The sequence below is a fragment of the Macrobrachium rosenbergii genome, chromosome 21 (genome assembly GCF_040412425.1).
Source record: "Macrobrachium rosenbergii isolate ZJJX-2024 chromosome 21, ASM4041242v1, whole genome shotgun sequence".
In the NCBI taxonomy this organism is placed as follows: Eukaryota; Metazoa; Arthropoda; class Malacostraca; order Decapoda; family Palaemonidae; genus Macrobrachium; species Macrobrachium rosenbergii.
In genome coordinates, this window is record NC_089761.1 from 35,184,245 (window position 1) to 35,199,272 (window position 15,028).

Genomic DNA, 15,028 nt, shown 5'->3' on the forward strand with positions numbered 1-15,028 from the left:
TCAGAGCATTAATGAGATAAGACGTAACATTCATATCTTTGTTATTAATTTCAGGAAATTATATTATTATATTATTTCTTAAAATAGTCGAGCTGAATCACTGAGGAGATACAGAAGTAGGCAGAGCATTCCAGAATCTGGAATTGAATCATGTAAGGGCCTAAGAAAATCGGTATTTACTACACCATATAGACACTTCATTGTAATCTTACAATGAAAGAGATAATCAAACAGTAAAAAAGAAATATATATATATATATATATATATATATATATATATATATATATATATATATATATATGAGTTTAAGAATCGTATATATATATATATATATATATATATATATATATATGAGTTTAAGAATCGTAGAATTCCCTTGTGCAGTGTTCACATGCCAACCTGCAGTTCCTGTTCGTCCCAGCCTGACACATCTGTGCTTCTTTGCACGAAAGGTAAGCCTCGTATTGTTTATATACCTGTGCGTGCGGAGGAGAAAAAGGATTTAGGCGTCGGGAAGGAGAGAGAGAGAGAGAGAGAGAGAGAGAGAGAGAGAGAGAGAGAGAGAGAGAGAGAGAGAGAGAGAGAGAGAGATTAGCACTTGAAAGGAATGTTTATAGTATATGTTCACTGTGTCAATCAAAGGAGAAGTTTGGTTTTGACAAAATATGATTTCGAGACTGCATTATTTACCTAAACACGCAACACTGTATATCTTGACCTCAATTTAGTTTTTGTTTTCAAATATATAAGGTTATTTTCAATATCAAAAACGCGTAAATGTGTCAAAAGCTACGTTATAACAAATGACGTATACAATAATCTGATAGAACGACTTCAACACTAACCAGTGGTCCAGTCCGGACGCCATCTTGGTCAGCGCAGTAAACGGTGTTTCCTCTCGTCTGTATTTGTTCGTACATTCCGGAATTGACTTCGCAGTTCACGTTGACTTGAATACCTAGATCCTTGAACATCATGTTGTCTCGCCTGCACTCTGTGTCGGGAAAAGGCGAATGAGAATGAATAAAAAAGGAAAAATAAAATGATAGAAACTGAATGCACCTATAGAAACAAAGTTGTAAATGACATCATTATAACAATAACAAACTTCACTCTACGAAGAGGGTTATGTTGGTATCATGTACGTCTGGACAGTCCAATCCTCTCTCTCTCTCTCTCTCTCTCTCTCTCTCTCTCTCTCTCTCTCTCTCTCTCTCTCTCTCTCTCTCTCTCCGGATTAACGCTTGCGAGCAAAATTCTCAGATTTTGAGAAATCGAGCACATGAATTCTTAGTAGCTGAGTCTAATTTACAAGCGGCTTCGACAGAACACATAGGTAAATTTGAGGCTCAAGGAATAGATCACATAATTCACAAACAGTTCCGGGACATTCTATCCAAAAGTCAGAATAATAAAAAATAATTCACAAACACTTCGATAAACCAGGACCACAGATTTGAGGAAAAGAAAATCAATGCTAGAGTCCCGAGTTATCCCATCCACGAGTGACTCATTCGTAGCTTCGAGACTCCACTGAGTCTTCACTGAGGATAGTAGTGCACTGAAGAATTGAACTGAATGTAGAATTTAGACTACAGGCCAAGAGCTGGGACCTATAAGTTCACTCAGCGATGAAAGGGAAATTAAGAGTAGAAAGATTTAAAAGGTGTAACAGGAGGAAAACCTTGCAGTTGCACAATTGTTAAGAGAGGGTGGATAGCAAGAAAGAGAATATGATTGGTGGTACAGTAAAAGGAATGGAAGCGGTTGAAGAAAGGGTCCGAAGGAACGCTGCAAAGATCCTCAATTAATGCCTGCAGTGGACCGCGTGAGATGCACTGATGGCACAAACCCCCTGTGGGAGGTACACTGAAGAGTTGAGGGTTGCCTGAAAACTGTCTGTGAATTAGCTTCTATTCCTGGAACTTATAATCTTACTGAAAAGGAACCATACTTACGACAGCCATCGCCAGCAGGAGACCAGAGCCACTGGTAGTATCTGTCGTAACACTTGGCGCTGAAATACGAATCATTTTCATTAACGACATAGAAATCAGTTATATACAACTACCGTTTACTTATGCATGAATCTATTGCAATGTTATTCCCATTCATTTATCAATTTCTTAATTTCTCTACTTTTTTTCACTATTTTTCGTTACTGATTATTTTCTCCTTTTTTAATATGGGACTTACATTCCTTGGAAGCTTACTTAAAAATTCATTGTGTTTTTGTTTCCGTAACGGAATGGGATAGAAAACACAATTTAGGGCAACGGCTAAGCACTGGGACCTATGAGGTCATGCAGCGCCGAAAGGAAAATTGAGAGTAGAAAGGTTTGAAGATGTAACATAGGACAACCTTTTGCAGTTGCACTGTGAAACATCTGTTAGGAGAGGGTGGATAGCAAGGTGGAAGAAAGATAATACGAACAGAGGTACAGTAAAAGGAATGAAAAGGGTTACAGCTAGGGGCCGAAGGGACGCTGCAAAAGGACCTCAAGTAATACCTACAGTGAACCGCGTGAGGCTCACTGACGGCACTACCCACTTACAGGAGGTGCCAAACACACATATCCCAAACAGGGCAGTCTACTAACATTATCAACTCATACTTGAACTGAGGCTCAAGTGATCGATATGATTTATACTTACTCAGGGCCATCATACTGCACAGGAGAGTAGGATCCATCAGGGTCACAGGAGAGGCTGATGGAGGGCGGCTGAACGCCCTTGGCCTTCAGCAGATCGGAGAGGTGGGCGTGGGCGTGAAACTCACTCTCACAGCGTCTCAGGTACTGCTGACCCAGCAATTTCGCGTCATCTGGAATGCAAGAGCGAAGTTAGATGGAATGGAATTTAGAGCTTAGACCAAAGGCCAAACGCTGAAACCTGAGAGGTAGAAAGGTTTGAAAGGTGTAACAGGAGGAAAACTTCGCCCTTGCACTAAGACATAATTGTTAGGAGAGGGCTGAGGACAGTAAGATGGAAGAAAGAGAATTTGAAGGGAGGTCCGGTTAAAGGAATGAAAGGGGTTGCAGCTAGCGGCCGAAGGGACGCCGCAAAGAAACTGCCGGGGAGAGAGAACTTGAAGGAACCTGAAAAACGCACTGTCTTAGTTTGTTGGGCCAAGTTCTGGGGTCTACACAAGGCTACACCAGGACTCTCATTTCGTTTAACACCTTATTACCAGTGCCCACGGATGTGCAATGCAGGCCTCATTTATATCTAAACCAATTAACCACTAGAGTATATACCTCTGCTAATACTCACTTTAGATACAATTTAAATTATTATTATTATTATTATTATTATTATTATTATTATTATTATTATTATTATTATTATTATTATTATTATTATTATTATTATTCAGATCATGAACCCTGTTCACATGGAACAAGCCCACCAAAGGGACCATTGACTTGAAATTCAAACTTCCAAAGAATATTGGTGTTCATTTGAAAGAAGTAACAGAAGGTAATAGGAAACAGAAAGAAGAGGTCTGTAATTAAAAAAAAACAAATTAATAAATAAACAGATAAAACTGTAATTATTACAGGAGATATTTATTATCATAGACGAACCCTATTCATATGGAACAAGCCAACCAAAGGGGCCATTGACTTGAAACCCAATCCTCTAAAGAATACAGTGTTCGTTTGAAAGCAGTAAAGAAGGTAATAGGAAATACAGAATGAAGAGATCAGTTATTAGAAAATCTAAATTTAAATTACCAAATAAATAAATGAATAGCTAAAAATGTTAGTAAATTATTCAAATGCAAATAGAACTGTTTTAGGGTAGGTGACCCAAGTTCTACTGTACTCACAGCAAGGCAAGAGCTTCAGAGCAGACTCAGGTAGATTCGGGCCGTAAGTTTTGGCAGTCACGGGGTCTATGCAATAACACCAACCATCCTCGCACTGTAGGGGCTCATAGTTACCATTCTGCGCACAGTGAAGTGTCACCGTGGACTCTCCGGCTTGGTACCTCTCCCAAACCTTCCTGGAACATTCTGTATGAGAGAGAGAGAGAGAGAGAGATAATGAGAGGGAGTAAATGAGAGAGAGAGAATGTTCTTTATATTGGAATACTGTTTACAGAATAACGTATTCTCTTCCTGGAACATTCTGTATGTGTGTGTGTGTGTGTGTGTGTGTGTGTGTGTGTGTGAGAGAGAGAGAGAGAGAGAGAGAGAGAGAGAGAGAGAGAGAGAGAGAGAGAGAGAGAGAGAGAGCTTCTTTTCCTGGAATATTGTGGACAGGAGAGAGTAATCTCTTCAGAGAGAGAGAGAGAGAGAGAGAGAGAGAGAGAGAGAGAGAGAGAGAGAGAGAGAGAGAGATTATTCATTTTACTATAATATTATGGACAGAAGAGAGTATTCTCTTCAGAGAGAGAGAGAGAGAGAGAGAGAGAGAGAGAGAGAGAGAGAGAGAGACAGACAGACAGACAGACAGACAGAGACAGAGACAGAGAGAGACAGAGAGAATATTCTTTTACTGGAATATTGTGGAAAGAAGAGAATATTCTCGTTTTTATTGGAATATCCTGTATACAAAATTAGTAATTTTTTTTTCACTGGACTATTACTGTGTACGAAACATGGAACATTGTTTCAGCGGAAATATTACAAAATGAGAAAGTATTTCTTATTGAAATATTGTGTACCAAACACTCCTAATTTTAATGGAACAACCTGTACAAAAAGAGGAAATATTTCTCACTGAACCATTTCTTATACAAGAGAATATTTCCCCTGGAAGATTCTGTGCAAAAGATGAAATATTCTTAAGGGAATATTTTGTATTAGGAAAATATATCTTGTGTGACATCTTGTGTAAAATTAGAGTTATTATTATCAGAACATTCTGTATGAAAGAAACCCTTTTTACTGAGATACTCTACTTCAAAGCCAGACTTCATTTTAATGGAATATCAAGCATATAAGAATAATATTTTATTTAAACATCCAGCGCAAAAGGAAGTCTTCATTCTCCACGCATTCCATCTGAGATAACTTAGAAGAAGGCTGATTACATTTTCATCCCAGCGAAATTCTCCTCCCAGAAGTAATACAACTCATGATCTCATTGCATACCCACCACTCGAAAAAGTAAAAAATGCGCCGGAGCTTCCTCGGCTCAATCGAGTTTTCTGTACAGCCGCTTACAGTGTATAATCAAGGCCACCGAAAATAGATCTATCTTTCTGTGGTCTCGGTATAATTCTGTATGAGCCGCTGCCCATTAAACTTTAACCATGGCCTGGTGGTGGCCTATCCTACATCGTTGCCACAAGCACGATCATGGATAACTTTAACCTTAAATAGAATAAAAACTACTGAGGCTAGAGGGTTGCAATTTGGTATGTTTGATGATTGGAGGGTGAATGATCAACATACCAATTTGCAGCCCTCTAGCCTCAGTCATTTTTGAGATCTGAGGACGGACAGACAAAGTGCGGACGGACAGACAAAGCCGTCACAATAGTGTTCTTTTACAGGAAACTGAAAAGGTCTCTACTTACTGCAGTTCATGGTTTCGTAAAGGTCCTTTTGGAAGTCAAAGGCTGATCCGAATATCCGATTTCCCACTGGATCCACGCAAACGCACCTTGATGAAATTGTGAAAAAGAGATTATTTGTTGCTGAGGCTTACGGGAATTTTTTAAAAATTTATCATGAAATGGTCTATACGTAATTATTTTTGAATTCCCATTCTGCCTGAAGTAATGGTAATACTTTGTGATTCTCATGCTATAGATACTTTTTACACTACTTTTTTGCTATAAATACTTTTTACATGGCTTTTTTGGGATATAAATACTCTTTACCCCATTCCAGTTTTAATGAAATGCCGTGTAAACTAAATGAAAAACTTGATCATCCAGATTTCATCACGTGAAAAGACTCTTACCTGTTGGACCTCAAGGGAAAATGGTCCGCATTTTTATTTTCATTCTGCATGGACACTTAATATGTCGATGCCCATTTTTTTCTATTTATTTGTTAATTTGTTCATTTTTTTTCTTTCTTTGTTAATAGGTGATCTCTTCTCCCTGTATTTCCTCTTACCTTCTCTTACTTCTTTCTAATGAACGCCATATTCTTTGGAAGCTTGAATTTAAAGTCAATGGCCCCTGTGGTGGGCTTCTTCCATATGAATAGGGTTCACCTTCTGAATAATAATAATAATAATAATAATAATAATAATAATAATAATAATAATAATAATAATAATAATAATAATAATAATAATACAGTTAGCTTTATAATTAAACTGAATACTACACACGAAAATTCATATGCATTATTTGGCATCAAACATGAAGTACATTGACAGGTAATTTTCTGACTGTGATCTGACATGATTTGGTCACCCGGTATGTTACCTAGTTTTTGCCATAATTGTTAATTTTTCGTATTGTGACAATTATCAACAATAAACCTTACCTGTACTGATAAAGATGAATCTTTTAGGTGGTCATTGAAAGTTAAGTACGTCATTTTGATCGTGCTTGATACCCGTTTTATGTTATGTTAATTATCGTCAACACTTGCAAAGAAATTAATAAATTACAAATTTACTTACCTCCATTGGAGATCCTTTGCAAATAGGTATGTATTCTGAGAGCTGGTTTGTTGAATATCTGTCTTTTCTATTATGGTAATTACTATACTTAGACTTGACCAAGAGGCAGAAGTGTACTTACCTGTCCTTATCAAGAAGTCCCCAGCCATTATTTCAGGTTTATTGTGCCTGATTTCAACAGGTAAGAGCAAGACTTACCTGTCTACTATGGGGTCATCTTCACCTGTTTGTCATCATTTCACTTCACCTATTTTATTTCGGGACCACTGCACTCCTAGGCGATGAACTGACTTTATCTGAATTTGACAGGTAAAATCGAATCCATACCTGCCCTCATTAGAGGGTCCTTTGCACTGCTTTTCGGCAAAGTACCCATCTTCGCTGCAGGTGGGAGACCATCTGTAGTCATCTCTGAAAGGAATGAACTTCTCACTTTGAGGATTCCCTTCAGGATCGGGTTCTGGATCAGCTAGGAAGTCCTGGTACTGCTTCTGGACGTACCTGCAACCTTTGTCGTCATCGCCACCTGTTGAGGATAGGAGCGGTATTAGTCATTAGTCCTTACTGATTTGCTGAGCTTATTTGACCTAGAACTTAAGAAGGATATAACAAGGTCTAAAGATTTACAAAACTCACAGAGCCAAGCATTGGGATACTTAGCCTACTTCAGGTGCTAATAAGGCTCTAGCTCAGATTAATTACTACTTTCCTGGCCTCATGTGGGAAACACCTGACTGCAGACCAATAGTTATCTTTACCAACTCAGCTGGGAAATACCTGACCTTGGACTAATTACTAATTTTCTGATAACATCTGGGAAACACCTGACATTAGACCAATAGTTATCTTTACCAACTCAACTGGAAAATACCTGACCTTGGACTAATTACTAATTTTCTGATATCATCTGGGAAACACCTGACTGTAGACCAATAGTTACCTTTACCAACTCAGCTGGGAAATACCTGACCTTGGACTAATTACTAATTTTCTGATATCATCTGGGAAACACCTGACCCATCACTGAAACCAGTTTCTTTACATCACCTGTGAAACACCTAACCTTAGACTAATCAGCACGTTTCTGACCTCACCTGGAAAACACCTGACCCTAGACTAAACAAGTAGAAAATGTGCCAAAGTTTCTTCAGCGCAATCAAGTTTTCTGTAAAGCGTATAGTCCTATATCGTTGCCAGAAGCACGATTATGGCTAACTTTAACCTTAAATAAAATAAAAACTACTGAGGCTAGAGGGCTGCAATTTGGTATGTTTGATGATTGGAGGATGGATGATCAACATAACAATTTGCAGCCCTCTAGCTTCAGTATCTTTTAAGATCTGAGGGCAGACAGAAAAAGCGTGGACGGACAGACAAGGCCGGCACAATAGTTTTCTTTTACAGAAAACTAAAATTACCTCTACAGCCTCACCTGGGAAGCAGACAGTTTTAAGGGTGATCCCCATTCTGCACTGAAGACCGAAGTCGCACCAGGAGGAAGACAGGACATTCTGGTTGGGTGGGAGTGAGTCGGATATCTGTCCCGACCCAGTTAGCTGAGCTCGAAGAGATTCTTCGTCGTTGCCGTGGTAACCCATTCCATACTTTGGGTCTATGCTTCCAGTGCAATCCTCTCCGTACTCTGCGGGGAGGGATATACTGTATATATATATATATATATATATATATATATATATATATATATATATATATATATATATATATATATATATATACATACATATATATATATGTATGTGTATATATATATATATGTATATGTATATATGTATATACACAAAAATATCAAGTCTATTTCATCCTCTTTCCAAGAAAAATCTAAACCAAACTTTTAAAACAGATATTAAATTCAACCTCAGTTTTGCAAAACAAATAACAAAGATCCATGAAACACCATAGAAAGTAAATTTCTATATTAACTAAGTTTTACGAACTATCACTACAACGCACGCTTGAAAATGACGCATGCGCCGCAGCACCCAAACTGCGCAACTCCGTCTACGTAAGTGCCTTCCGGACACCGCCCTGGAGTTTCGTTCTCCTGGCAGATGATGTATTTGCAGAACTGAAAATAGAAGTTAGAGAGTGAAACTCCTTAATTATCATCCTTATTATTATTCAGAAGATGAAGAACCCTATTCATATGGAACAAGCCCAGGAGAAGGGGCCACTGATTTGGAATTCAAGCTTCCAAAGAATATTATTATTATTATTATTATTATTATTATTATTATTATTATTATTTAGATTAACCTTATTCATATGGCATTAGCCCACCAAAGGCCACTATTTGGAATTCAAGCTTCCAAAGAATATTATTATTATTATTATTATTATTATTATTATTATTCAGACGAAGAACCCTATTCACATGGAACAAGCCCACCAAAGGGGCCACTGACATGAAAGTCAAGCTTCCAAAGATTATTATTATTATTATTATTATTATTATTATTATTATTATTATTATTATTATTATTCATATGGAACAAGCCATTCATATTAACATTATTATTATTAAATTATTATTATTATTATTATTATTATTATTATTATTATTATTATTATTATTATTATTATTAAACCTATTCATATGGAACAATCCCACCAAACGGGGCCAGTGACTTGAAATTCAAGCTTCCAAAGAATATGGTGCTCATTAGGAAGCAAGAGAATGTAAAGGGAAATAAAGAAAGATCTCAATTATTAAAAAGAAAAATAAATTAATAAATTCACAAATAGATAAAAATATATTAAAACTCAAGGAGAACAGCATTAGGGCAGCAATGCATCGCATCTTCGCTTGAACTTCTGAAGTTCCAATTGCACGACTTCTTTAGAAGGGAGACTATTCCACAGTCCAACGGTGTGAGGAATAAAGCACCTCTGGAACTTGGAAGTTAGACAGCGAAGCACATTTATTCCATATTAGCGCTGCTGTTCAGCGATTCTGGTCGCTCTCGGTGTGAAAAGGGGATCAGGGGTCATATCCCCCCTGAATCGAAATATAATCCGAATTATTATATTATACCAGTAAACGTGATGCCAGGTAATTTGATATTAATCATGCATTTGCATAACTGAAAATGTAAGTTAGGAAGTGAAACTCCTTAATGTCATATGATCTCCGAATCGAAAATCAGATCAAATTTTAAATTATATCAGTAAGTGACTCTAGGTAATTTGATATTGATCAATCAATCAATCTGTTATAAGCTACAGCATCAAGAACTTTTTTTTTTACACATGGAAAAGTTGTAATATTCAATGATCAAATAATTGACATTAATTTTAGATATTTTAGTTTTCTGCAAAACTATTGTGCCGGCTTTGTCTGTCCGTCCGCACTTTATTCTGTCCGCCCTCAGATCTTAAAAACTACCGAGGCTAGAGGGCTGCAAATTGGTATGTTGATCATCCACCCACCAACAATTAAACATACCAAATTGCAGCCCTCTAGCCTCAGTAGTTTTTATTTTATTTAAAGTTAAATTTAGCCATAATCGTACTTCTGGCAATGATATAAGATTCATGGGCCGCGGCTCATACAGCATTATACCGAGACCACCGAAAGATAGATCTATTTTCGATGGCCTTGATTATACGCTGTAGCGGCTGTACAGAAAACTCGATTGCACCGAAGAAACTTCGGCGCATTTTTTTATTTTTGTTATTAGTCTCAGCAAAAGAAAGTAACTGAAATATTATTATTAAATAAAGGCGGATGTTTCAACATCATACTGAAACTGAAATAATTTCAAAACATTACATTGATTTTGTAACTAGCACAAGAAAAGTAAAAGAATTAATATAATTGTTAAAAATTAAACATTTTAGGAAATTTCCATTTGTCTTTCATCATCAAATGTATATATTTTTCTAACATTCTTCATTTTTACTTTGTATATGCCTTACATTTATTTGGCTTTATTTTCTTCGTTATACATTTGCTTGGGCAACTGGCTCTGTTCTGTCCAATTAAAACTTTTCCAAAGAAAAACGGCAAAAGCTGATTTGTTAAAAATCATTCCAGTTCTCTCTCTCTCTCTCTCTCTCTCTCTCTCTCTCTCTATCCATTATCCAAGTTAACAAATCTGGGAATAAATTCTACCATTATTACCTTAACAAATCTGGGAATAAATTCTACTCTCTCTCTCTCTTCCAAGTTTGAAAATGTGAAGAAATTCTACGTATAATTACCTCTCGTCTCTCTCTCTCTCTCTCTCTCTCTCTCTCTCAGTTCTGAAAATGTCAAGAAACCCTACGAAGAAACCCAACGTCTCTACTCTTTAATCTCTCTCTCTCTCTCTCTCTCTCTCTCTCTCTCTCCTTTCTAAGTCAGAAACTCTATGAAGAAACCCAACGTATATTTTTAATCGCTCTCTCTCTCTCTCTCTCTCTCTCTCTCTCTCTCTCTCTATTTTCTCTCTCTCTATCTCCAACGTATATTATTAAACTTTCCAAGTCAGAAACTCTCTCTATTGTTAAAGTCTCTCTCTCTCTCTCTCTCTCTCTCTCTCTCTCTCTCTCTCTCTCTCCCCAAATTTAGGATCCCACAAAATCTACCCAGGCTCTTACCCGATCGGTATCATTCCGCAGAAGGTCCCGAAAACGCGATAACCCGTGATCACCATTGACCGTCTTCCCCTCAACAAAGGATGACACCAGCTGGAGACCCACGAACAGTGTCAGCAACTCCACTTTCTTCCTTCTCAGCATCCTGCAGAGAAGTATCTGTTAGTGCATACGTGTGTGTTTATATATATATATATATATATATATATATATATATATATATATATATATATATATAGATATAGATATATAGATATATAGATAGATAGATAGATAGATAGATATATGTATCCATATGCATACATATATACATATATATTATATGTGTGTATGTATGTTTGTTTGTATGCATGTATATTATAAATACACCCTAGACAGATAGTTATTTCTGAAACCTGGGGAAAAATGAGAGGACGAAAAAAATTATACAAAAGGCTAAATGGTAACTTAGCATATTATTATTAACAAATTACTATGTGGGGTTTGGAGTAATCTTATCAGCAGCTGGTTACACTAACAGTGTTGATACGCACGTAAATCACTAGCCTTTATTCTAAGGGTACAATTTTTCCATGATATATGTAAATGCGCATATATGTATTTATGTGTATATATATATGTGTGTGTGTAGTGAAAATCATTGGAAAGTTATCCTTGAATAATAATGGAGAACAGTTTTTCATGCGATTGAATAATCTGCAAAATGACAATTAAAATATTAGTTCACTTGTTCAAGCTTCAAACACCTTCAAAAACAATCATAACAGCCTAACACTTTGCATATACCATAATGATTTGAATTAATGCAACTATTAAAATTTATAATTCCTTTTAATTACATCTTCATAGCTTTGAAAGCTCTAGAGATAATGAAGGTTTGCTGAAGCACAGTCAGTTCACATAAACAGAACATTGCCAAATTTTTATCTACATAAAAGGCATTCATTTTTTCATGACTCGTCTTGTCAAACACAGAAATAATCTTATATTTTCTGCTTTCACTAAAATTCTTTGACTGAAAATCGTGGAATTCTTGAGGGAAATGATGAGAAATTCTCATTCCCTGGATTGGTGGGTTTTATTGAATTGAATTGAATATAGAATTTAGCCCAGAGGCCAAGGACTGGGACCTATGAGGTCATTCAGTGTTGAAACGGAAATTGACAGTAAAAGGTTTGAAAGGCGTAACAAGAGGAAAACCTCGCAGTTGCACTATAAACCAAGTATTAGGAGAGGGTTCAGGTAAGTAAGGTGGAAGAGAGAATGTGAAAGGAGGTACAGTAAAAGGAACGAAAGGGGTTGCAGCTGGGGGCCGAAGGCACGCTACAAAGAACCTGATGTAATGCCTACAGTGCACCGCATGAGGTGAACTGATGGTACTAACCCCCTACCCTGGAATGGTGGGATTCGAACAAACGCTAGTTAGGATGCTTAAGGCTAACCCAGTTCTCATAAGCTATATTATTTTCCCGAGAAATTTGAATCTTACTATTATTATTATTATTATTATTATTATTATTATTATTATTATTATTATTATTATTATTATTATTATTATTATTAGTAGTAGTAGTAGTAGTAGTAGTAGTAGTAGTAGTAGTAGTAGTAGTAGTAGTAGTAGTAATTTAATCATAATTGAAGAAAGATAGCATTATTTTATTGCTGGAACTTTGAAAGAAGGAGTAACCAGATTACACAGAGAACTATACAATGAATAATAATAATAATAATAATAATAATAATAATAAAAATAATAATAATAATAATATCCACAATGAACCAAACAAAAACTTCTTTCAGTTTTCTTTTGAAGATGGAAAGAGAAACCCACAAGATTCCTGTGTATAATTTGTTTACTTGTAAATATTTACATATTATTTTAATCTCGGGTACTTTCAGGTCCTAACTGTGACCCTTTTTCAAGAGATGTGAAGGTGGTCAGGCCTTGAACCAGCCTGACTACCTTCACATCTCTTGAAAAAGGGTCACAGTTAGGACCTGAAAGTAATCGAGATTAAAATAATATGGAATTATTAACAAGTAAACAAGTTATACTCAGGAATCTTGTGGGTTTCTCTTTATACAATTGTGGATTTTTATTACATAACAGTTTATCACGACATTGTAAATTTCTTAGCCATAATAATAATAATAATAATAATAATAATAATAATAATAATAATAATAATAATAATAATAATAACACAGAAACATACCTGATATCGGAGTTACTTCCATACACTCACAAACAAGTTGAAATACTGACACTTCATCGGCTATGTGAACAGCAATACACAGCGGAGTTTTGACCATACAGATAATCGCTGATAATTCAGATAAAAATGATTAGACGGATAAGAAAAACTCGGGTGTGACAGGGATTATTGCCATATGTTCGACCCGATGACGTCACGGCGTTTGTAGGGTAATCTGTTGATACCTTTTTGGATTGCGTTCTGTCTGTCAGTCTGTCTGTCTGTCTGTTTTTGAGTATATATATATATATATATATATATATATATATATATATATATATATATATATATATATATATATATATATATATATATATATATATATATATATATATATATATATATATATATATATATATATATATATATATATATATATATTATTATATGGCATTGTAAACGATAACTTACAAATATTCTACTATTGTTAATAATAAAAACAATGATATTATTCTTATTTTCATTATTTTTACTATTAGCTTTTTCAAAAGAAACCCATAACAAAACATGAAAAATGCCATTTTTGAGAAACATCTCATTAACCTGACAAAAAAGGGAAAAATAAAATGTCTGGTAGAAATTCATACCTTTTAATGACATCACGATGAAATGAAACTGATTTAACATTACAAAAGTTAACCTAAAGCCGACTGTAGATCAATTTGTGTGTGTATTTTGGCAAGTGATTAGATACACATAGATAACTATATAAGCCTGTAGTCGAATGTAGATCAGTATATGTGATTAGACAGATGCTTCTATGAGCCTTGAGTAGGACAGTTAGTTACTTAGTCTTGAAGGGCAACAGGAGACCTCCTATCTAATAGAGACGTGTTCAACATAAGCGTCTGTGGGACAGTCCTTGCAGGAGCCGTTGCAACTGTCATTATCACCATTTTGACACGAGGCGGCCTTTCCGCAGTCCAGCATTTTACCGAATCCTTCTTCGTAAACCTGCGGATAGATTTTGGATGTGAGAGGACTGTGGGTTTGTGCCCCTCAACCCAGCACCCCCTCTCTCTCTCTCTCTCTCTCTCTCTCTCTCTCTCTCTCTCTCTCTCTCTCTCTCTCTCTCGAAAGTACTGAGCATTGTGAATTCGTGTCACCTGGACTAACACATTTTGTAAAAGTTAATTTATTCTCTCTCTCTCTCTCTCTCTCTCTCTCTCTCTCTCTCTCTCTCTCTCTCTCTCTCTCATTTTCTTTACTTTCCCTGCTCTCTTGAAAGCATTGAGCACTGTGACTTGTTGTCACCTGGAATAATATATTTTTTCTTGCTAAATTTTTGTACCACCTGGGTGACACATTTTGTAAATACTCTCTCTCTCTCTCTCTCTCTCTCTCTCTCTCTCTCTCTCTCTCTTTATTGTCCTCTTGAAAGCACTGAGCATTGTGAGTTGTTGTCACCTGGTTGAACACATTTTGTAAATACTGCCTCTGTCTCTCTCTCTCTCTCTCTCTCTCTCTCTCTCTCTCTCTCGCCAACCCACTCTTCATACGTCGCCATCTCTTGACTTCATGTAAAACACGGCCACCATCATTTACAATGATATACTGTAGGATCCTGCAACGGAATAGAAACC

At 36.1% G+C, this 15,028-nt stretch overlaps 2 protein-coding genes across 3 annotated transcripts in view; both read right to left on the reverse strand.

The window, feature by feature from the left end:
- Positions 1 to 357: 357 nt before the first annotated feature.
- LOC136849443 (uncharacterized) lies at positions 358 to 13,500 on the reverse strand. The gene is made up of 11 exons (XM_067122794.1): positions 13,407 to 13,500; positions 11,194 to 11,335; positions 8,566 to 8,680; positions 8,027 to 8,236; positions 6,922 to 7,120; positions 5,531 to 5,616; positions 3,834 to 4,019; positions 2,657 to 2,825; positions 1,960 to 2,018; positions 847 to 995; positions 358 to 477 (listed from the first exon to the last, which is right to left on the reverse strand). The coding sequence occupies exons 2-11, from the start codon at positions 11,332 to 11,334 to the stop codon at positions 358 to 360; spliced, it is 1,434 nt and encodes a 477-aa protein (XP_066978895.1). The 5' UTR covers position 11,335; positions 13,407 to 13,500.
- A 521-nt stretch (positions 13,501 to 14,021) lies between these two features.
- The window catches only part of LOC136849921 (uncharacterized), a 21,603-nt gene continuing 20,596 nt past the window's right edge, over positions 14,022 to 15,028 (reverse strand). For both annotated transcript variants that reach the window (XM_067123439.1, XM_067123438.1), the window contains exon 11: positions 14,022 to 14,399. In XM_067123439.1, coding sequence (XP_066979540.1) covers positions 14,262 to 14,399 — 138 coding nt within the window. In that variant the 3' untranslated portion in view covers positions 14,022 to 14,261. The remainder of the gene's footprint in view (positions 14,400 to 15,028) is intronic.